Below are 21,748 nucleotides of genomic sequence, written 5' to 3' on the forward strand. Positions count from 1 at the left end.
TTAATCATTAATTGAAGGTTAACTATCACTTGAAGGTTAACCATCATCCGAAGAAAAACTCTTAAAGTTGGGTGTGATTTCGGACCGCCAATTGAAGATTAACCTTCAAATGATGGTTAACCTTCAAATGGTCCGAAATCACACCCAACTTTAAGAGTTTTTCTATGGTGTTTTTTTAACGGTTAACACCAAAAGTTGAGTGTATTTTTCCATAAGGGTTCAGTTTGATTAAGTATATAAAAAATGTCTCTATTTTTATTCTTTTGAGCTAGCAAATTGTATTCTTGGTTTTTATGGTGATTAATATTTTGTGCAACTGCATCAATCTTTTTGTTGCTAGCGATTAATATTTGTTTTATGTATTCGATTACTGCGCAAGTGTTGCGCATTTCGTTAATTTTATCAGAAGTTTACTTATCTTCTTTTGTACCACTGGATTTAAAGCAAACCAATATAAACACAATAATTGTAATTTATAAACGTTTTTTTTATCTTATAACTCATTCTCTGTTGATACCATATTCTCTAATCCCATTATTATCCTAATTAGCAGACAATGTTTTTTAAACGTTTGAAAAATATTTGAAAATCAGTTTTAAACACATATTACAAAACGTTTGAAAAACATTGCCTGTTGATTGAAACCGCAAAATTTCGGCAAGCTACAACAGGGGCTGGATTTTTGAATTTATTCGCAAGAGAAAGGTATGCGCAAATTCTACTCTTACAGAAAAGTTGCAAGTTGATCGCATGGCTTTTAGTTAATCAACTTGCAACTTTTTTATAAGAGCAGAATTTCCGCATACGTTTTTCTTGCGAATAAATTCAAGGATCCAGCCCCAGGTGCGCGCGCGCTGTGCCTTAAAAGCCTCATTAAGAACGTATAAAGGTCTTATTTGAATTTAATTAAATTTAAATTAGATTTAGAACTTATTAAGAACATATAAAGGTCTTATTTGAATTCAACATATTAAGAACATATAAAAGTTTTATTTGAATTTAATGAAATTTGAATAAAATGTACAACTTATTAATTTCATATATGGTTTCAATAAGATTAATATTTAAATTGAATATATTAGCTAATTAAATCCTTATTAAGCCAAATTAAATACGAATATTTTGATGATGAAATGATACTGTAAGAAGTACGTATATATACTTTGTATACTACGAAACATACGTACGAGTATACACGTCGATTAAGAATATACGACATGTATTCATATGTTCGAGATTTTTAATCGAAATGTATATCGGCATTTCTTCTTATATTCTTAATTAAGTTTTATATATAGAACAAATATGAGCCATATTAATGCAGTTATTCAGCATTAATTTAAATCAAATAAAATTTAAATGGAGATTTTATTAAGGTCCATATAAAGTTCATATTTAACTGTTTTCCGCGGGTCTTGTCGAAGTTAAAAAGTATTTACATATGTCAGAATCTATTATCGAAGATCCTCTACAATGGTGGAATGAAGTTGTCACTGTCGAATTTGTACAAATTATTGGTATGCTGCATTTATGCCATACCGATTACAAGTTCAGCATCTGAATGCGCGTTTTCTTCTGCAGGTTTGCTTATCACAGGAAAACGTTCTTCGTTATCACCATCAAAATCTAATAAAATATTATTTATTTACGGTAATTTCAAATTAATGAAAGATATGTATTTAAAGTCAGTAAAATAAGTTTTACATTAAGTATGTTCATATTATTTATACAACTTAATATGTGAAAAAATATTTAATAAGTAAGAGAGAAAGAAGTCTGATATCTGATGGTTATACAATTGAATTACATTTTATTTTTGTTACGTATGATGGTCAGGAATAACATTTTAAGATAAATTTTATTTTCTTTTGTGAAAGAAAAGACATTAGTAATGCTAATGAAATAATCGTATTTTGAAAATAAGTGCTGAGTATTTATTGTTTGCTATTTTTGTTTATTTCGATAAATTATCACCCGCCAATTCCGCCGCCGCTGAAAAAGAAAATTATTATATAAATATATTTTATATATATATATATATATATATATATATATATATATATCTGTTTCTATATAATCCATATTTGTAACTTCGTAATTAATACGATATTTACAATACGTGTGCACACGCAAAGCTTTTTCTTCAAATAAACAATCACAACAATTCATTACCATTCACTATTGCGCTGTTCATAGAGCCTGTAAACGCTAACGCTATTAATGCACTACCTCGGAAGGAAGAGCGTTGGTAGCGAGCAGTTATGACGTATAACACTACCAGTAATGACGTCACGACAGCGTTTGGTAGCGCTATCATAGAGCTCCGCGAACAGCCAGTAGCGCTAGGTAGCGCTAATAGCGTCTCCCCGAGCGCATCCTTAATGTTAATAAATAAAATATAAAAATAATCTAACTTGCTCACTTCTAATATTCAGGGGAACCATTTTGTAGATCATATACATGTATTAAAAATTTCTCAGGAGATTGCTGCTTGTCTGCGAGATATTCAGCAACACCTCTAACACTTTAAAGAGTCGGATCCAGAAGTGCTCCGCAAACATGAGTTTCATAAATTTAAAATCGCTTTTTTATATTTTGTAAAATAGTTTCTTTAAGTTGTTTTACTACGAATGAATCATATTCATTTACACACATACTACTCTCAACTTCTGCCCTGAAAATATTAAAGAAGTAATTAATACAGCAGCATCTATTAACTCAGCTTTTCAAATTTGGCGGCGCAGGGATCTACGAAACGCTACGCTATTAAGTACGCTACTGCTGTTCATGGAGCTCGCATTCGCTAGCGCTATCATGGCTCCATGAACGGAGTTAATAGCGTTAGGGTGCCATTACATGGAGCGCGGAAACGCGGAAACGCGGAAGCGCGGAAGACAAAATTTACTAGATTTCCGTCGATCCGTTCCGTCTGTTTTGAATGCCTTATATTACATGGAGCACATTTTGAGCGGAAAAGCGGAACGGAGAATTATAAAATATTAATTTTTAACGGTATTTATTGATTAAAATGCTTGTATTCAATAGATAAGCTGAAAAGATAAGCATATTAATAAAAATTGCAATGAATTAAGTAAACACAATTTTAAGAAATGAATACAAATGTCTATTTGTCACTATACTGTTCCGCTTTTCCGCGCAAATTGTGCTCTATGTAATATAAGGAGAAACAAACTCGCGGAACGGACGCGTCAAATGTTCGTTCTTTTTCTCTGTACTGTTGCACGCAGATACCTCAGATAGGTTATGTATTTTTATAATATATTCTATCCCGCTTAGAATATTGTGGATATTTCTCCGTGAAATTGGAAAAGTGATTTAATTGTTATAAACTATTCGGTAGAACAAGCGCTAATGCATAAGTGCTCTATAGCCGTGACTCCTAGTGCAGGCTAGTTGTGGCACGTGCGAAAGACTCCAAATATATATATATATATATATATATATATATATTCTATCGATTACAAATCTCGGAAGAAAAAGTTATTTTGTACTTCGTGTATTTTATTAATTATTTTAAAAGTATATCATGGATCCAAATATCATGTTAATGATTATTATGAAGTTTCTCATACAAGCAAGAGATGAACCGATGAGACATGCAGAAATAACAATGAAAAAAGTGACTTCAATGTATTATTTGTACTTGCGTTACAAGAAATTGGAAGACAAAAAGAATCGAAGAATATGGGTACGACCTATTTTTACCGAAGAAAGAAGACTTGCACAAGGTGACAGCAACAATTTACTTGTAGAGATGAGATTGACAGATCCCGAAAAATACTTCAACTATCTCAGAATGTCATCAACAATCTTCAATGAGTTACTCAAGCTTGTATAAAATATAATTGTATATGTATTTAATATCTTGTATTTAATATCTCAAGCTTGAGATATTAACTGTTAAAGTTATATACTTGATGTTTATTGTTTAGCACTTCTTGGCACACACGCACACAAAACACGCATGATTTCCGCTGTTCCGCTCAAATGCGATAGAAAGAAGCGACGGAAACGCGGAATCTAGTTACTTTCTTTCCGCGTTTCCGCGTTTCCGCGTTTCCGCGCTCCATGTAATGGCACCCTTAGCGTTGGTAGCGCGGTAGCAAGCTCCCCGAACGCACCCCTACGCGATTCTCAAGAATCTCGAGATATATACCGCCGTAGAGTTAGCAGACAAATTGAATATTTTTGAATTATTCTTTTTCATATAATTTGGGAATCATTTGGGGAAGTTTGGGAAAATTGTTTAAACATTTGGGAAAGAATAGATTTTTTGTTATTAACAAAATTTATCGAGCGTCAAGTTAGCAGATAGCGACTATGTTTAATGTTTATTATAAATGGAATCGATTGGAAATCATTTGGGGATGACATCTTCATTGTAATTTTTATTTGGGAAAAGTCGCTTTTTTGTAATTTAAATAAATTTTTGTATTAATGTTCTTTTTCGCTGCACTTCTGCACTAGTACAACAAGTGAACTTATTGCACTAGTTTAGAAGTGTAGCGAAAAAGAACAGACCATTATCGGCAGTAGTGTGAAAATTCGACATGACAACATACTCCGAAAAGAAAATTTGTACATGTTATTTTCTTCATATATACCTACGTGTATTCACTTAATGAACACCCCATACAGCACAAAATGTTTTCAAAAAATATTTTTGAATATTTCTATAAAAATATTGCAAGAAATATTTTAAAATGGTTTTAGGAATATTTTAAAAAAGTTAAAAAACCTTTTGTGATAACATTTTTAAGAATATTTTGAGAATCTTTTAAAAATATTTATAAAAATGTTCTTCTTTATCACCCAGGAAATATTTTCTTAAATATTTGAAATATATTTTTGAAATATTAATTTAAATCAACATATTTATTGTTTTATAATCTTGTTCCAAAATATTTAAAAATATTTTAAATCTATTATTGGTTCTAAAATCTTGTTTCAAATATTTTTGAAATATTATGAAATATTCTTAATTAAAAGATGCATGATAGCGCATCTTTCCGTGCTAGTTTGGAACGACGCTGCTAGGCGGCGCATAATGGTAAGACTAACTCGTAAGTAAATTTCAGTTGAGGGCTAATATAAGCAGGTCTCTGGCGAAGCAAAATCATGACATTCACAAGATAGATATGTATATTTTTCAAATATATAAAAAAAAAAGATGTACCTATACTTTACAGATATTAAAAAAATCTTTCAAACATGAAACACAATTATTACTTATTGGGTTAAACATATTTTATTTTTTGAAGTAATATTTCTAAAAGATTTTACAAATATTATTAAATATATTTATTTGCAATCTTATAAAAATATTTTTGAAAATATTTTTCTGACATGATCTGGCGGACATAGAAACATTCAAAAAATATTTTTGTGAATTATTTTAATCTTCCTAAAAAATATTTAAAAAATATTTTAAAAACATTTTGTGCTTTATGGGACATATATATATATATGTGTGTATCTCTACATATATGTAATTTTTAAGATTATATATAAACTGCAATAATTAATTAAGTTTAAAATGTTTTATCGTGAAGAGGTTAGTATTCATATTTAACATACTATTTGAGGAATATTTCTTGACGGGAAAGCAATTCGTGTTAATTCATAAAATATATACGTATGTTCACTTAATGGACACATACTACGTTTACGCGAGCGTTACTTCTGCAGTAACTTACGATAATTCACTCGTTTACGCGGAGTAAATTATCGTAAGTTACTACAAAATCCCGTTTACACAAAGGAATTATCGTAATTATTACACGCGACTGAATTCCATGAATATTGTGGTGAATTATCGTTTTTATATAATATCAAATGGGATATCGTTAGTGTCTGAGCAGAATAGCTGACTTATAATTTCAAGACAGTGTTTTATGCTTTAAATCTTTGTTTTTAGCAACGCACAATACTGTCTTGTGTCTCAAGTCTTAAACGAGTGTACAAAGTGTCAACATTGTAAGACTTGAGACACAAGACAGTATTGTGCGTTGCTAAAAACAAAGATTTAAAGCATAAAACACTGTCTTAAAATTATAAGTCAGCTATTCTGCTCAGGCCCTTACAATACACAGGATGTTGTAACAGTGGATTGGTGATTTTTGTAATAAAGTAAATAAGCAAAAAACTAGATAGCTTTTTAGCATTATTATTATTTATAAGACAAGAGATGTTATATAGTTTTTTATTATAATATATAGACAAGATCATAAATATATACTGTCAAAACTAAGTTTTGAAATAATATATTTCAATACGGGTATGTATTTTTTAAATGCGCTTATTAAATATACCTGTGGAAGTTTATACTGAAAATGAATTTTCTGTCTTCCAACTGGAGCAAGTTGACATGATGACTTCACTACGTCAAACTTGGGCATTTATTCAACTTCATTACATAAGGTATATCTTTTAAAAATCCTTGTATACTGGTCGAGAAGAGACGTGATTTCTCTTCGTTAAATTGGAGCATCATATATATGTTTTAATAATATCACTGTGTTTGGCAGTTTAGTTATAGCATTATATGATATTTTTAAACTAAGAGATCTATATTCGTGGTTACGTGGTCCTACTATAATCTTACAAATAAATAAGCTCGATAAAAAATTAAAAAAAAGATCAAGATCTGACTTAGACCAAATTATAGAGCCCTGGCACATTCAGCAAACGTTGATCATGATTTTTCCTTTTTCCAAAGTATGCATTAGGCCCATGTCTGCTATTATAATGAAATGTCGATTAATGTTCAGTCTTTCATGGGCGAGTTCGTCATTAACGATATTCACTTTTATAAACGAATGCGAAAACTCCTGCAAAAAGATTTTGACGTTACTGGCGAATGCGAGTAAAATTATTACTTTATAATTGTGATCTGGCGAAGCGTCTTACTTAGAAAAGTCGCTGCTCTTCTCTATAATATGCTCGAACTCGGCGAAGCTGAGTGCTCCGTCATCATCCAGATCAGCTTCGTCAAGGATATACTGAAGAAGCTGTTGCATGTCGCTATCGTTCAATCTCTGGGGCGCGGTTAATCTGTCGACCACTTGTCGTAAGTCTCCCACACCGAGGATATCGTCACCATCGAAATCTTCGTAAATAAGATTTTGTCACCAAAAAGAGGATTTCAGAACATCGTGAATAATTAACTGGCGGCTTACCGAATACTCTAAATGCGTGCTCAGCCTTCACAGCCTTTGGAGCAGCATCGCTGAATACAGACATCATATCCAGAAAATCTTCGAAGGTACAGTCGCCATCCTGACTAGACCTGAAGACCTTACAGATCTTGTCGTCGAAAGGATTCACTCTCAATTCGGGATACTGCAAGATCTTGGACATTGGCTTAGCATTCTTGTTGTGTCCAACTTTCTCTGGAGCAAGCTCCTTGAATTTTTGATGTGCACTATTCAAGAAAGAGTAAATACAATTTTGCATATATAATAATTAACAGTCTAGTCCAATAAGATAAATTATATGAGGAAATTTATGCTCAATAGACAAAAATATCAATCTTGTTGATAGTACTCACTGTAAGACTTCCTTCTTAGTGAAATACGTCAAATCCTATCAACAAAATGAAGAAAATAACATCTACAAATTTTCTTTTCGGAGTATGTTGTCATGTCGAATTTTCACACTACTGCCGATAATGGTCTGTTCTTTTTCGCTACACTTCTAAACTAGTGCAATAAGTTCACTTGTTGTACTAGTGTAGAAGTGCAGCGAAAAAGAACATTAATACAAAGATTTATTTAAATTACAAAAAAGCGACTTTTCCCAAATAAAAATTACAATGAAGATGTCATCCCCAAATGATTTCCAATCGATTCCATTTATAATAAACATTAAACATAGTCGCTATCTGCTAACTTGACGCTCGATAAATTTTGTTAATAACAAAAAATCTATTCTTTCCCAAATGTTTAAACAATTTTCCCAAACTTCCCCAAATGATTCCCAAATTATATGAAAAAGAATAATTCAAAAATATTCAATTTGTCTGCTAACTCTACGGCGGTGAGATATATGGTCACATGGCACATCAGCTATAGTTATAGCTATAGGGAAAGAAAAGGACAGCGAAGTGTATGTCTGCGTTCTTCTACCGCCCGAAGCTGACCGAGCGCCGAGCGCACACGTATGTAATATGTGCATACACGGCTCCTTCGTTGTGTATACGCTATCCCCTCCACTCGTGCAGGCAGCGGGCGACAACGTCAGAGTTGGCATCTTTGGATCCCAGTGTACATACAATTAGGAATGTTTGGTGTAAAACTCGGGGCAGATGGCGCCATGGCGTCCAGTCCTGTCATGGCGGCGTCACCAACACTAACTCAATATACATGTATGTGTTGGTGTATCTGTGAGCACATCCGTGAGATATAAGGTCTGTTTTCTGTTGCTGCACTGCTGAACTAGTGCACTAAAGTGCACTAGAGTGCACTAGTTCAGCAGTGCAGCAACAGAAAACAGACCTTATATCTCACGGATGTGCTCACAGATACACCAACACATACATGTATATTGAGTTAGTGTCTGAGCCAGTGTTGTTAGCATCATTACAATTGTAATATTTTTATTACGAACTGTGTCTTTTTATTACGTCGTTACCACTTTTTTATATTTGTTACATTTTTACGACTTTACGTATAACCTAATTTTATTTTAAATATTTAAAATAAAATTAAAATTTTTATTTTATTCTGTAAACGTAAAAATGTAAATTAAAAAACAATTGCTGAATTTGGCAATAGTGTAAATTTTTAACACAAATATCCTAGTTTCAAACGTCAATGGATACATTGGGAGCGTCCCGTTTGACCACGTTACAATTGACCACAACGACCTGTGCCTAGGTATTTTCTGCTGTACCGACCAATTGAAAGATTTTATTTTAATTTGACCAATTAGCAACGTGGTCAATCGGACCCCACTCGATACATTTAGTACTACGACCGCTCACTGAGCGCTCGCATCTGATTGATGACATTGGGAGCTTTCCAGCAAGCGACACAAGTCGACACGAACGTCGTTCTATCTTTCTTTTTTAGCAATGAGTAACAAAGACAAAACGACACTCGTGTCGACTTGTGTCGCTTGCTGGAAAACTCCCATTGATGTACATTTTTAGGTCTAAAGCCTTGTGTCCACGATGCTAGAAATCGGTCCGAGTTTCGGTTATAAGCTAATCAACTTGCAGCTCTTACAGAAAAGCAGCAATTTCATTGGCTTATAACCGAAACTCGGACCGATTTCTAGCATCGTGGACACAAGGCTTAAGGGCTCAGTCACAATGACAAAAATAAGGAATAAGATAAAGGAATAAGGAATAAGGGAATGTCGCATCTCACTTCAGTACACGTACATTAAAGTGAGATGCAACATGCCTTATTCCTTATTCCTTTATCCTATTCCTTATTCCTTTTATTGTGACTGAGCCCTAATGCTGCGTTCCCACTATACGCGTCGCGCGTCGCGTCACGACGCCGCGTCATGAGTTATCCAATCAAAACATCCCATTTTGATCCCGTCACAAATAACGTAATAAAATGGAATGTTTTGATTGGATAACTCATGACGCGGCGTCGTGACGCGACGCGCGACGCGTATAGTGGGAACGCAGCATAAAGGAATATACCAATCAGATGCGAGCGCTCCCTGAGTGCTCAGTGAGCGGTCGTAGTACTGAATGCGCCCAATAGCGACTAGCGACAAATGTTTATGTCAAAAAGTTAAATGTTATAACCTAACTTAAAATGTAACTAGTTTTCTCTCCTTTTTAAGATTTTAGGATATCTTATTTGTACTTTTTGATACATAGAATGGATAAGTAAGTATACATTTTTATTTTGAATGAATAAGTTAATAAATAAACTGTTTTATTTTAATAATATAGGTGGCTAATACGAGAACCAAAAGCTGGCTCAAGCAATGAAGCACTTAAAGCTGTGGAGCTAAATAGTTTTATTAATAAAGAAAATATTGAGCCTGAGCCAGTGAATAACAGTTCCTCCACTCTTGGTGAAGGTACAGAGCATGATGAGGTGGCACATCATGAGGAAATGATCTCAGATATTGAAGCCTCAGATATTGAGTTTTCAGATACTGAGATTCAAAATGCTTCTGTTGATTCAAAACTAAAAAGGCCAAACACTCGAAAAAGAAAAAAGTATGAACAGAAGTTTAAACAGGAGTGGAAGAGTAAAGTAGGAAACTGGTGTGAAGAAGAAAGTGGAAGGATTTATTGTAAAGTTTGCAAAAAATCTTATAAAGGAGGTATTACTCATCTCGAACGCCACAAACTAACAGATTTTCATAAAAATAATGAGAAGAAAACAAACCTACCAAAAATTACAAATATTTATTCTGATGCAAAAAAATTAGAATTAAGAACTAGAGAAGCCAAAGCCCGTGCAGCTGAATTCAAATGTGTTATGTTCTTACATGAGCATAATTTACCTTTTTTACTCATGGATCATTTCCCTAAATTTTTACTGTCTGTCTGTAGTGACATTCAAACACTAAAAGATATGAACATTGCAAGAAGAAAGGCTACTCTCATCACTACAGACTGCTTTCAACCAGAAGCAATAGAAATTATAACAAAAAGAGCTATTGAGTCAGTAGGATATTCACTTATTATTGATGAAACAACGGATGTCTCTTCCAACAAATCATTGGCAGTTGTAATGCGTTTTTTTGAAGAAAATGATTACGACCATTTTTTTGGTTTGATCAAAGTAAATAGCTGTACTGCTGAAAGTCTGTACAATGCAGTCATTGAACTTTTAAACAAGCATAAAGTTCCAGTGGAAAAAATGCTTGGTTTTGCTGCAGACAATGCGAGTGTAATGATGGGCAATATAAAAGGAGTTCAAGCACATTTCAAGAGACACAATCCTAATTTGTTTGTGATGGGATGTGTGTGTCACTCTTTTCATCTTTGTTCGTCTGCAGCTGCTACTAAGCTGCCACCTGAAATTGAAGATTTTGCAAGAGGAATATATAATTTCTTTAGCAACAGCAGTCAAAGACAAATATTTCTAGAAGAGTGTCAGATTTTCTTGAACGAAAAACCTCATAAGATTTTAAAACCTTCCCAAACTCGGTGGCTATCACTAGAAGTAAGTTTTATATTTGAACTCAAAAAGTTATTTATTTGTTTATTTGTTTATTTGTTTATTTGTTTATTTGTTTTGTGTTTTGTAAAGTGTAGTCAACAGAATTCTACAGCATTGGAATTCGCTTATCCTTGTCTTTCAAGATGCTGTCCTCTCTGAAAATCTTGTGAGTTTTCAAAGCATTCTTGACAATTTGAGAAGTGCTGTCACAAAAGCGTATTTTTACTTTCTTTCGTATATTTTGGAAATTGTAAATGCTCTGAACATTGAATTTCAAAGCGAAAAAAGCAAGATATGCATGTTGACCAATAGACTCAGCACATTATACAAAATAATTTTGAAAAACTTTATAAGAAAGGATGTGCTTGATAAGACATTGCTTGATGATGTTAATCCAAAAAATCCACGAAATTTTCATTTATTAGAAGAGATCTATTTAGGACCTAAAGTCAATATACTTCTTGCTTCAGAAAATGTGGAACAAAGAGATTTGTTTGGAGATTTGTTAGATTTTGAATGGAGGCTTATTCCAGAATGTAATGATTTAAAAAATTTAAACATGGATTTTGACGAATTTTGGAAAAGTATTTTTGCTATGAAAAATACTTTAGGTAATCCAATGTTTCCACATTTGTCTGTTTTGGTTAAAGGTATTATTAGCCTTCCACATTCTTCTGCTGCGGCAGAACGTGTATTCTCAGCCCTAAACTTAATAAAAACAAAAACTAGAAACAGATTGAATGTGGAAACATGTGATGCTATTTTGCATTCTAAAAGTCTATTAGGTAATTTAGAATGTCATTCATGGGTTCCTAGTGAATCTCTTATGAAGCGAAAAATTGAGTACAGGAAATAATTACATACTTAATAATTACATATCTTTAAATTAGAGTACATTAACTATTTTAGTTTAGGAACAACTTTCACCTCATGGCTGTAATTGTAACCTGAGTATTATTTGAGTGATAATATGATAATAATTTATCTATTTATGTAGTTTCTAAGAAGAAAAGTTTGAATCTATATTTTGTTACATGGTTACTACTACTAAGTGTTCTTATTTTCTTTTTCAAATTTAATAAGTTGTAAGTTCTTAAAGCAATAGTTTTTTAGTTCTTAGTAAATGGAAATACTAACTTTTTATTTGTTCAGTAATATTTAAAATAATTAATACTTCTCAAATTGCTATAATTCTGTGATTTTTTATGTTGCAATACTTAAAAAAAGTTGTACAATGTGATGATTTTTTGTTTATGGACAATATAGTATGTATGTATATTTCTGTTTTAATTAAAGTTTGCTTTTATTTAAAAATGTTAGCTTGCCCCTGCAACCCGCAATACACGCATCCAGGAGCGCAACCGCTCACTGAGCAGCTAAGTAGCAATTTGACGTGATTGGTGGGACCTAACGGTAAGAACCAATCACGTCAAATCGCTACTTATGGCTTCAGCGCACTAGCGCGATTAACGTCGCACGTGACGCGCGATATCCAATGAGGATCGACTTTCCTTATTAAAGCTTGACTCAGAGGAAAATGTCTAGGCACCGGTCGTTGTGAGTGAGTGCAAGTGTGAGTGAGTGCAATCAACTTGCAGCTCTTACAGAAAAGCAGCAGTTTCATTGGCTTAAACCGAAACTTGGACGCAGTTCTAGCATTGTAGACACAAGGCTTTAGCCAATCAAATTGCAGCTCTAAAGCCTTGTGTACACGATACTAGAAATTGGTCCAAGTTTCGGTTTAAGCCAATCAACTTGCAGCTCTTACAGAAAAGCAGCAGTTTCATTGGCTTAAACCGAAACTCGGACCGATTTCTAGTATCGTGTACACACAAGGCTTAACGCTCAGTGAGCTCTGGCATCTTATTGGCATATTCCTTTAGATCTAAAAATGTATACCAATCAGACGCAAGAGCTCAACGTGGTCAAATGGGACGCTTCCCATGCAATTTTGTGAGTTCTTCTTGGCAGGTTTCCCAACCTAAAAGTTACCAAAATTCCTATTTTAGTACGAAATTTTAGGTTTTTTAGTTACGACATTTTTTACTCTGCTAACAACACTGGTCTGAGCAGAATAGCTGACTTATAATTTCAAGACAGTGTTTTATGCTTTAAATCTTTGTTTTTAGCAACGCACAATACTGTCTTGTGTCTCAAGTCTTAAACGAGTGTACAAAGTGTCAACATTGTAAGATTAGACAATGTCAGGGCCTGAGCAGAATAGCTGACTTATAATTTCAAGACAGTGTTTTATGCTTTAAATCTTTGTTTTTAGCAACGCACAATACTGTCTTGTGTCTCAAGTCTTAAACGAGTGTACAAAGTGTCAACATTGTAAGACTTGAGACATAAGACAGTATTGTGCGTTGCTAAAAACAAAGATCTAAAGCATAAAACACTGTCTTAAAATTATAAGTCAGCTATTCTGCTCAGGCCCTTAGTTGGTGACGCCGCCATGACAGGACTGGACGCCATGGCGCCATCTGCCCCGAGTTTTACACCAAACATTCCTAATTTACGTAAATATAATAACATACAAAAGTAAAGTTCGGATTTCTGTTTCAATAAATTTCTGAAGACAATAGTAAAACCGAAGTAAAAATCATATTTATTATGAATAGCTTTGTAATATATAATATGATGTAAAATCATTCTAAACTATTCCGTGTTTCATGATGAATAGCTTTGAATTTTTGTAAATCAGTTCTACATGATTTAAATTGTGAAGATATAATTTAAGTAGTAACAAAATGGTTTATTTGATAATAAAGAGGATTCATTATCAGATAAGGGATAATAAGATTTATTTCAATTTTGGCAATATTAGCGACGAAGATTTGATATTAGAGAAGGAAAAATGGAGGAGAATACATGCTGTTTTCTTTTTAAAATATTTTTATACTTAATGATTAAATGTAGATTTTGGCAATATTTTCGAATTTTATAACTCTGTTGTGAAGTATAACAGTTTATTGTATTATTTAGGTGCAAAAATTCTCCAAAAACTCACCATGTTTTGGAGCAACGATTATAGTCCATAACATTTTTGTTTTCTGTAATTATTGAAACAAATCTATTTATTTCATACATAGATCTAAACAAATAAGTTTGTTTATACAAGTGTATGTATGTGCGTGTACAGGATGTTTTAGGACCAATGGAACAAACTTATATAATATAATTCTAATGATGATGTCTTAGATTCTTCATCAGTAACAAACCACACCTACTTTTCTTTTGTGAAAATTATTTGTTTGCTGAATATTATTTCCACAATCTTCTAAACAGTCTTCTGTAATAATACTAGAATATAATACCAGAATATTAATTCATATGTAACAAACAAATAAAATATTTTTTTTACCTTTTATATAGTATAGATGATGAATAATGCTCTTTATAAATTAATCTTGATCAGAGTAAAAAAGTCCATATCACTTCTTTCTAACACAGTATATTAGTAGATATTCCTTTTTTACTTTTGCATGATATTTTGCTATTTATAAAAATTAATTTCTTTCAATAGACATAATATTCAATAGGCTTATTTTATTTTAATAATTTTCAGCTTTGTTAAATAAAACGATATGCGGTATCACATAGTATCAGACTTAATAAAAATTCTATTCTATTCTATGAAAATAAGATATGCTTGACAAATACTTCTTATAAAACATGTTAGCTACAGCATAGTTTTGATCATTCCATACAATACTGTGTAGTGTATCTACTATAACAAAAATTAAAGTGACTATGAACATGTTTCATCAATGTAGAAATCTGAGCATGAAGTATATCTTCTAGGCAGTATTTAAGACTATCTTAACAATTATTTTATTTAAAGAAGACTATCTCGAGATATAAATTCATATAGCCTATAAATAAGATGGTCATAAAAAAATTAATGGTCAAATAAACCTTGAGAATCTATAAATACGTTTCAAAAACTAATTTTGTCAAGCTATATTTTCTTTTATTTAATAGAATAGGATTATTAAAATCTAACAATTAAAATTTCTAATTTTGTTTTTATTATAATATAAAATATTTATGAAAATTAATTTTTTTTACTTTTTAGCACTAATAAAATTATAATTTTTATTATTAAAAATTATATGGAAATTATCTGTAACTAATAAATAGTTTGTGTAATATATGCATAACAAATAGAACTATTCTAAAACTGTTACAAAAAAGTAAGTTTAACTATAAAATGTTTTAATAATACATTATATTTTATTCTCTCAAGTATTATAAACATAATAATATAATTACATACATGTTTGTAAACTTTATCCAAATATCGATTTAAAGAATTCTGTTCTGTCTTCTATATGTGTCTTTGCTTTCCTGTTTCTTATCTCGTTATCAGTATCCCTTTGCTTAACTTCAGGCAATTCAAATGTCGTCTCTTTCCCTTGTTCATGTTTCTTTCGCAGCTTTTTACTTCTATCTACATTATATGAAAAGAAGTTAACCTCTCTCTTAACTTGTGCTACTTCTGTTAGAAGTCTTTGTTTATGAACTGCACGTTCATAAGCTAAACGTTCGCTCAAGTGAATCCACTTAAATCTATAGAAAAGAAATAAAATGTAAACAATGGAAATAATATAAAAATAATATAAATATCTATTAATTAAATATTGGTGCACAAAATATTTTTTACTTTACCTAGGCAAGTACTTTATGTTCCACATAACGTCATAGAACTTGCTTTTCTTTCTCGTAGATACTTGAGTATTGTTTAACGTCTCTGCTACAAATTTTGCGACTTTCTTACTTTCAAACTCTATCCAGCCTTCAGTGAAGTGCTTAATTGCTTTCTTGGACTCTTTTTTACGTTTCACCGATTGTATCTCTATATTTTATAATATTTTTAATTAAGTGACATTATATTCGCAATCAATAATTTAAAATGATTGATCTACTTTATAGTTTTAAGCTTTAAAAAATGTCTCTTATATTTGTATAAGATTACATAACCATAAAGATAAAATTGTAAAAAAAAAACTTTGGGATATTTAACGTGCTGTCAACCATTGGACCACTAGGGTCCTTTTAAGGTTATATGGCACTTAACTCAAAAAATGTCTCATTCTACTGATCCTTTACGAATCTTAAACCTTGCAGATTGTGAATCCTTTCCGATTCCCAATCGTGCAGACCATTAATCCATAAGGATCTTAATCGGGAAAAAACTTCTTAACGAAGCATATATGGGACGAAGGCCGGGTCGGATTCGAACCACGGACCTTGGTGTTACTAATCACTCGCGTAGGCACTGAGCCACGCGTCATCCCTCCCAGAGATAAACTTGTAACTTTAAGATTAGGTTATAACTTATGACAAATATTGCAAAGCAAATAAAACTAACCATTATCGGCCAGCTGCAGATACACTCTGCCCACTTTACCGTAAGCAGAAAACATCTCCTGGATCATCGTGATGTTCATATATTTCGGAATTGTGGACAAATAAATTATTCCTCTCTTAGCCTTTTTGCCAAGTTTTTCAACTTTTGCCTTAGCAAGTTCTTTTTGAACTTGCGTCAATTTATTTTCTGCATCGCAATTGATTATACGGTCCTCGGTGTTCTCGCTCGCATTTTCCTGATTCATTTTTGTAAGTCATTCAAAAATTATGTCTTCCTCAATGCTGGCACCCGATCCTGAGACTGGATTCTTCAGCTTCTTCTTCTTCTTCTTTTAAATAAATGGCCCCAAAAATCTCTTCAGCAATAAAGCCCCTCGCACAATGTCAGGCAACAGGCAATAGGAACAAAGGAATAGAAATCAGAAATCATGTATAAATGCAGAATAAACAGTGACACAGGCAATAGACACAGAGTTTCCATCACGTTGGAAATTCTGTGCCTATTGCCTGTTGCCAACCAATCATAGCATTCGAATTTTTTAGGTTGTAATAAACGATTTTTTTGTTATTTCCTGTTCCTATTGCCTGTTGCCTGGCATTATGCATTCGTATCGTCGTCGTCTTGGATTTATATTGGCTCCTGCCTCTAATACGAGGTCAATATGGCCAGCATTTGCACCTCCCGTAAGTTAGCCGGTCAACTTCGACTTTATTAATTTTTTTTTTTTTAATCGTTTGTTGGTCGTTTGTTGGTGATTGTTGGCCTAATTACAACGTTTGTTGGTTCTTAATTTTTGTTTAAATTAAAAAAGAAAAATTAGCCTTAAGTTAGCCGGAAAAATTTTATTTTTAATTTAAAAAAAGCCTAATCGATGCGTAATCGTTTGCTGATGATTGTTGGTCTAATTTTAGCGTTTGTTGGTTTATTATTAGTCTTAAAAACGAAAAAAAACGGAAAATTATCTCACATTAAAGTAATCGAAGATTGGTTTATTTGCCTACGACTTAAGGTTTATTTCTATCAATTTAAGGCTAACATCTATAAAACTGGCTATGAATACGGGCCTTAACATCGGCAGAAAATCATTCGTATGTATTTAGCCGGAAATGAACGTCTTTTTAAAGAATCTCTATATGAAATCGTTTGTATTTCGTATGAAGACTTTTGAAGTGCAATTGAAAAGGTTTGTGAGTCATTCGTTTAATTGTAATTAATTATTTATTTTTACACCATGCATTTAGCCGAAATAGATAAATTAATAAAAGTTTTTATATGGAATCGTTTGTATTTTGTATGAAGAGTTATGAAGTGTGATTAAAAAGGTTTGTGAGTCACCCAGATAATTTTAATTAAATATTTATAAACTCGGTAATTAGCCGAAATATAGATTTTTAGTTATTCATGTTAAAAGAAGAAGGCGCTAGTGTTCCCGAAGGTCCGTCTGCAGTCAGAATTAATATAAACGTTTTAAAAATTATTTTATACTGAAATAAATAAATATACAGGCTATAATAAGCCTGTAGCTATAAGCGATAGTTGCTAATTAAGTTTGTCACTCATATATTTCCATCTTGCAGAGGACCTCCGTAACGAGATCAAAGATGTACCAGTTGTGCAGGGTGAAGAGGTTATCTCAAACGCCCTGCCATAGCCCAAGAGCGACTCAAATGTCATTACCGCTGAGAAGTACTTCTTGCCATTTGCGTTAGCATGTCAGAGCAAGTCACCGCGGATTGTGATGACACAGCACTGGACTGCCTGCAGAAGTTAATCGCATATGGCCATCTCACTGGCAATGTGCCTGATTCAACGGAGCCTAACAAGCTGCTGATTGTGCGCATTGTCGAGACAATTTGCGGTTGCTTCACCGGTCTACAGACCGATGAGGGTGTGCAGCTGCAGATTATTAAAGCTTTGCTGACTGTAATGACAAGCCAGCATGTGGAGATACACGAGGGTACGGTATTGTTAACAATTCGTACTGTTTACAACGTTTACTTGGCATCGCGCAACCTGATGAATCAAACAACAGCCCATGCGACTCTCACGCAGATGATCAACGTGCTCTTCGCGCGAATGGAGACTCAGGCGGAGGAAGAGAATGTGAGTCTTGATGGGGAACATCAGCAGAAGGGTTCTGTCATAGCAAACGGCGAAACTGAAGCCAAGCTAAGTCCAGAGAATGCTCCTGGTAAATTAAAATTGTCATTGAGAAATCGTAGAGGTAAAGCAATCCGCGTGACGGACGACAGATGTTTCGATCGAGAAGCTGGTGGCGACGGCGTCGATGTGTGCAGGCACAGATTACGCAAGATTATGTTGGAAGATGTAACATCATCCGGTAATGTCGCGGGCGGTAAGATATTAATAAATAACTATTAACAATTATCGTATATTATTTTGTTACAATATAAACGGTTTCTGTTTTAATAGTTTTGTAGAATCGAATCGAAGATAAATCGGAAAGTAATGCTAAAAAAAAGGAAAAGTTTTCCTGCAAGTTTTAGACAGTAATAAATTGTTCTTTTGATTAATTTCAGATACTACCGATGATATATTAGCGAAATACAGAAGAAAGCCAAGCGCAGCTAGCGATACAGCCTCGGTCGAAAGCAATCAGTCCCGTACAAAAGAGGTGGAAGACGAAAGACTTTCAATCGATCCGAATAATGTAGAACTCTCTTATGCTTTTGCGGATGCTAAAAGAAAATTACGTATGGTACTTAGTACTTAGCACTGCTGACCTTCAACACATTCCATGGAATACTTCAGAGGTATTTATTGTATTATTTTTTAATCATGGCGTACAAAACAAAGTGTGATTTTTTTATGGATTACTTAATTACTTAATGTTCAAATATTGGCATATAAAATTTTATTACAGAGACATTGTTGGTCGCAGAAAGAAAACGAACTGGTTGCGTTTTTACAACTACAATTGGCAGAAGCTATAAACCTGCAGGATAGGGCATTAATAGCTCATCTTCATGAAACTTTACGTTGCGTGCGTCTATTTAATGACGATGGATGTAGAAAGCTCTTCAAATCACTTCGAGAGGATTATCAAAAACGATCTCCTTATATCGCATATTTAATCAGATGTCGTCAAGGATTGCTGTCGACATTAGCTCACTTAGATAGGTACTGTTTATATATAAATATCATCTTTGTATGTAATGTATAAGTAAATGTAAAATATGTTTAAATGTAAGATGTTAACCGTTTAATAATAATATTTTCCAGATTATGCGTGCGAGTTAAGTGCGATCAGGATGCTATCAATAATTATCTTGTATCCGTTTGTGTGAGGGTATTTTTGGAAAAAAAGGAGGCTTTCCTCCTGCGTTTCTGCGAAGAGTTTAAAAAGCTTACGCTAGCTGACGAGAAACAGGATCTCGTGGATAATTTTCTAGGAAAGGTCCACGCGGAAATGGACAACGATCCGATCTGGCAATGTACATGAATATAATTATTTATCTCGCAATTGATCTTAGCGGAGTGCTCAGAGACGTCTGAACTTACTTCTTACTTTCAGCGGCGAGCGCCAACCAGTTAGATTTGGCGAGAGTTGTGGTGGAAAGAACCGTCATGGCACGGGTACCACAATGCGCTCTATCTAAATGAAGATGGAGATGTATATAGGGACCAGCTTCTTCAGGATCACATAAAAAAGTTGGCGAAAGTCGTAACTCCAAATCACAAGGACCTACGCATTCCAAATGTTTATCATTACGAATGTTCCTGGTCATGGGCGCAGGCTGAATTGGCTGTGATATCGGCGTATAAGACTCCTAGGGATAAGTTGCAGTGTGTATTTCGTTGCGCGACTACCATCATGAATCTCCTCTCCATGGCGTCGGAAAGAGGCATACCTGCTGCCGACGATCTGACTCCCGTGCTGGTCTATGTCATAATCCAGGTATGCGATTGAAAAGAGAATATGTGATTTTAGCAAGAAGAGTGATTGTTAACGTGTGCTTAATTTCAGACTAATCCGCCGTCGTTGTATCGACTGTTCAATATGTAGACAGCTTTTACGGGAATCGATTGGAGGGAGAGGAACAATATTGGTGGACGCAGTTCTGCGCCGCGATCGAGTTTATTAAGACAATGGATTAACAGTTTCTCAAGAGTATCACGATAAATAAGATTAGATTCGATGCTGGTGATAATGTAGAAATGTATCATAATCATAATTTGACGATTTCATAAAGAAGAAGAACAATATCTTGTGTAAAGCTAGCTGAACAGTTTTATGCTTCCAGTATCTTGATTAAAATTCTTAAATAGCCTCTTAAATAGTCTGTTAGTTCTTTCGCACGTTATTATGTAACATTAGCAAAGACTGAATATACGTAAAGTGTGGCTTTATTTTTATTTGTAACTCTATTGTACAATTTCGCAGGACATCGAAAAAAAAGAAACGTTTAGATATTCTATAATTTATGTGTAAACAATACAGAACTTATAGAGAATTGATAACCATTTAGCAGGATAAACTGTCTTGACGTACTCTTTCTACATGCGCACCTTCCCCAAGAGCCGAGACTCGAACCAGATCCTTGAAAAATATCGCCACTTTCGTAGAGCTTTTGTACAGTTTTACTCTAGGATTATGTATCAGGAATATCGCGAGAGAAAGAAAGACTTCGGAGATTTTTATCCGAATCGATCGACATAAAGAGAGAGCATAGTAAAGAAGCTATAGCTTTCGAGAATTTGAACGCATAATACTTGTTAATACTATGAGCGAATTAGTTTACGTCACTCTGTCAAGCTTTAATATTAAATTACTAATAATATATCGATATCAGTAGTTTAATAATAATACATTTAAAAGCGTTCAATTTAAAAGCAGAGCAATCCTAATAAACGACTGTAAAAAAAATTCAAGATGGAACGCAATTAGCAACTATCGCTTATAGCTATACAGGCTTATAGCCTGTATATTTATTTATTTCAGTATAAAATAATTTTTAAAACGTTTATATATATTAATTCTGACTGCAGACGGACCTTCGGGAACACTAGCGCCTTCTTCTTTTAACATGAATAACTAAAAATCTATATTTCGGCTAATTACCGAGTTTATAAATATTTAATTAAAATTATCTGGGTGACTCACAAACCTTTTTAATCACACTTCATAACTCTTCATACAAAATACAAACGATTCCATATAAAAACTTTTATTAATTTATCTATTTCGGCT

The 21,748-nt window shown here is 33.3% G+C and overlaps 5 protein-coding genes across 11 annotated transcripts; 3 read left to right on the plus strand and 2 right to left on the minus strand.

Moving 5' to 3' along the window:
• Positions 1-6,367: 6,367 nt before the first annotated feature.
• Positions 6,368-7,717, minus strand: LOC139779356 (calcium and integrin-binding protein 1-like). Of its 2 annotated transcripts, XM_071717702.1 has the most exons (4): positions 7,571-7,717; positions 7,200-7,444; positions 6,931-7,129; positions 6,368-6,851 (listed from the first exon to the last, which is right to left on the minus strand). In XM_071717702.1, exons 2-4 carry the CDS (start codon positions 7,378-7,380, stop codon positions 6,830-6,832), a joined length of 402 nt encoding a protein of 133 aa, XP_071573803.1. In that variant the 5' UTR covers positions 7,381-7,444; positions 7,571-7,717; the 3' UTR covers positions 6,368-6,829. The 2 variants fall into 2 exon arrangements, with proteins under 2 accessions (XP_071573803.1, XP_071573802.1); XM_071717701.1 differs by lacking the exon at positions 7,571-7,717 and having other exon boundaries at positions 7,200-7,564.
• Positions 7,718-9,740: 2,023 nt separating this feature from the next.
• Positions 9,741-12,440, plus strand: LOC139779350 (uncharacterized). Of its 2 annotated transcripts, XM_071717692.1 has the most exons (3): positions 9,741-9,871; positions 9,938-11,165; positions 11,253-12,440. In XM_071717692.1, the coding sequence occupies exons 1-3, from the start codon at positions 9,864-9,866 to the stop codon at positions 11,319-11,321; spliced, it is 1,305 nt and encodes a 434-aa protein (XP_071573793.1). In that variant the 5' UTR covers positions 9,741-9,863; the 3' UTR covers positions 11,322-12,440. The 2 variants fall into 2 exon arrangements, with proteins under 2 accessions (XP_071573793.1, XP_071573792.1); XM_071717691.1 differs by having other exon boundaries at positions 9,938-12,440.
• Positions 12,441-13,949: 1,509 nt separating this feature from the next.
• LOC139779353 (activator of basal transcription 1) lies at positions 13,950-16,979 on the minus strand. 3 transcript variants are annotated; one of them, XR_011719868.1, is made up of 5 exons: positions 16,537-16,979; positions 15,834-16,020; positions 15,442-15,734; positions 14,527-14,658; positions 13,950-14,451 (listed from the first exon to the last, which is right to left on the minus strand). XR_011719868.1 is itself a non-coding variant. In XM_071717699.1 (3 exons), the coding sequence occupies exons 1-3, from the start codon at positions 16,778-16,780 to the stop codon at positions 15,455-15,457; spliced, it is 711 nt and encodes a 236-aa protein (XP_071573800.1). In that variant the 5' UTR covers positions 16,781-16,979; the 3' UTR covers positions 15,377-15,454. The 3 variants fall into 3 exon arrangements, 1 of the variants encoding a protein (XP_071573800.1); XR_011719867.1 differs by having other exon boundaries at positions 13,950-14,454; XM_071717699.1 differs by lacking the exons at positions 13,950-14,451; positions 14,527-14,658 and having other exon boundaries at positions 15,377-15,734.
• A 291-nt stretch (positions 16,980-17,270) lies between these two features.
• On the plus strand, positions 17,271-21,035 carry LOC139779352 (brefeldin A-inhibited guanine nucleotide-exchange protein 2-like). Of its 3 annotated transcripts, none has more exons than XM_071717696.1 (7): positions 17,271-17,719; positions 18,114-18,892; positions 19,077-19,310; positions 19,421-19,677; positions 19,780-19,991; positions 20,072-20,455; positions 20,525-21,035. In XM_071717696.1, the coding sequence occupies exons 2-3, from the start codon at positions 18,247-18,249 to the stop codon at positions 19,268-19,270; spliced, it is 840 nt and encodes a 279-aa protein (XP_071573797.1). In that variant the 5' UTR covers positions 17,271-17,719; positions 18,114-18,246; the 3' UTR covers positions 19,271-19,310; positions 19,421-19,677; positions 19,780-19,991; positions 20,072-20,455; positions 20,525-21,035. The 3 variants fall into 3 exon arrangements, with proteins under 3 accessions (XP_071573797.1, XP_071573799.1, XP_071573798.1); XM_071717698.1 differs by lacking the exon at positions 17,271-17,719 and having other exon boundaries at positions 17,978-18,493; positions 18,589-18,892; XM_071717697.1 differs by lacking the exon at positions 17,271-17,719 and having other exon boundaries at positions 17,978-18,892; positions 19,439-19,677.
• On the plus strand, positions 19,336-20,563 carry LOC139779335 (GTPase-activating protein and VPS9 domain-containing protein 1-like). The gene is made up of 5 exons (XM_071717670.1): positions 19,336-19,340; positions 19,423-19,677; positions 19,780-19,991; positions 20,163-20,455; positions 20,525-20,563. The coding sequence occupies exons 1-5, from the start codon at positions 19,336-19,338 to the stop codon at positions 20,561-20,563; spliced, it is 804 nt and encodes a 267-aa protein (XP_071573771.1).
• Positions 21,036-21,748: the final 713 nt, after the last annotated feature.

This window comes from Temnothorax nylanderi, unplaced genomic scaffold, assembly GCF_030848795.1.
Source record: "Temnothorax nylanderi isolate EJ_2023f unplaced genomic scaffold, tnyl_v1.0 TNYL_tig0221_pilon, whole genome shotgun sequence".
Lineage (NCBI taxonomy): Eukaryota > Metazoa > Arthropoda > Insecta > Hymenoptera > Formicidae > Temnothorax > Temnothorax nylanderi.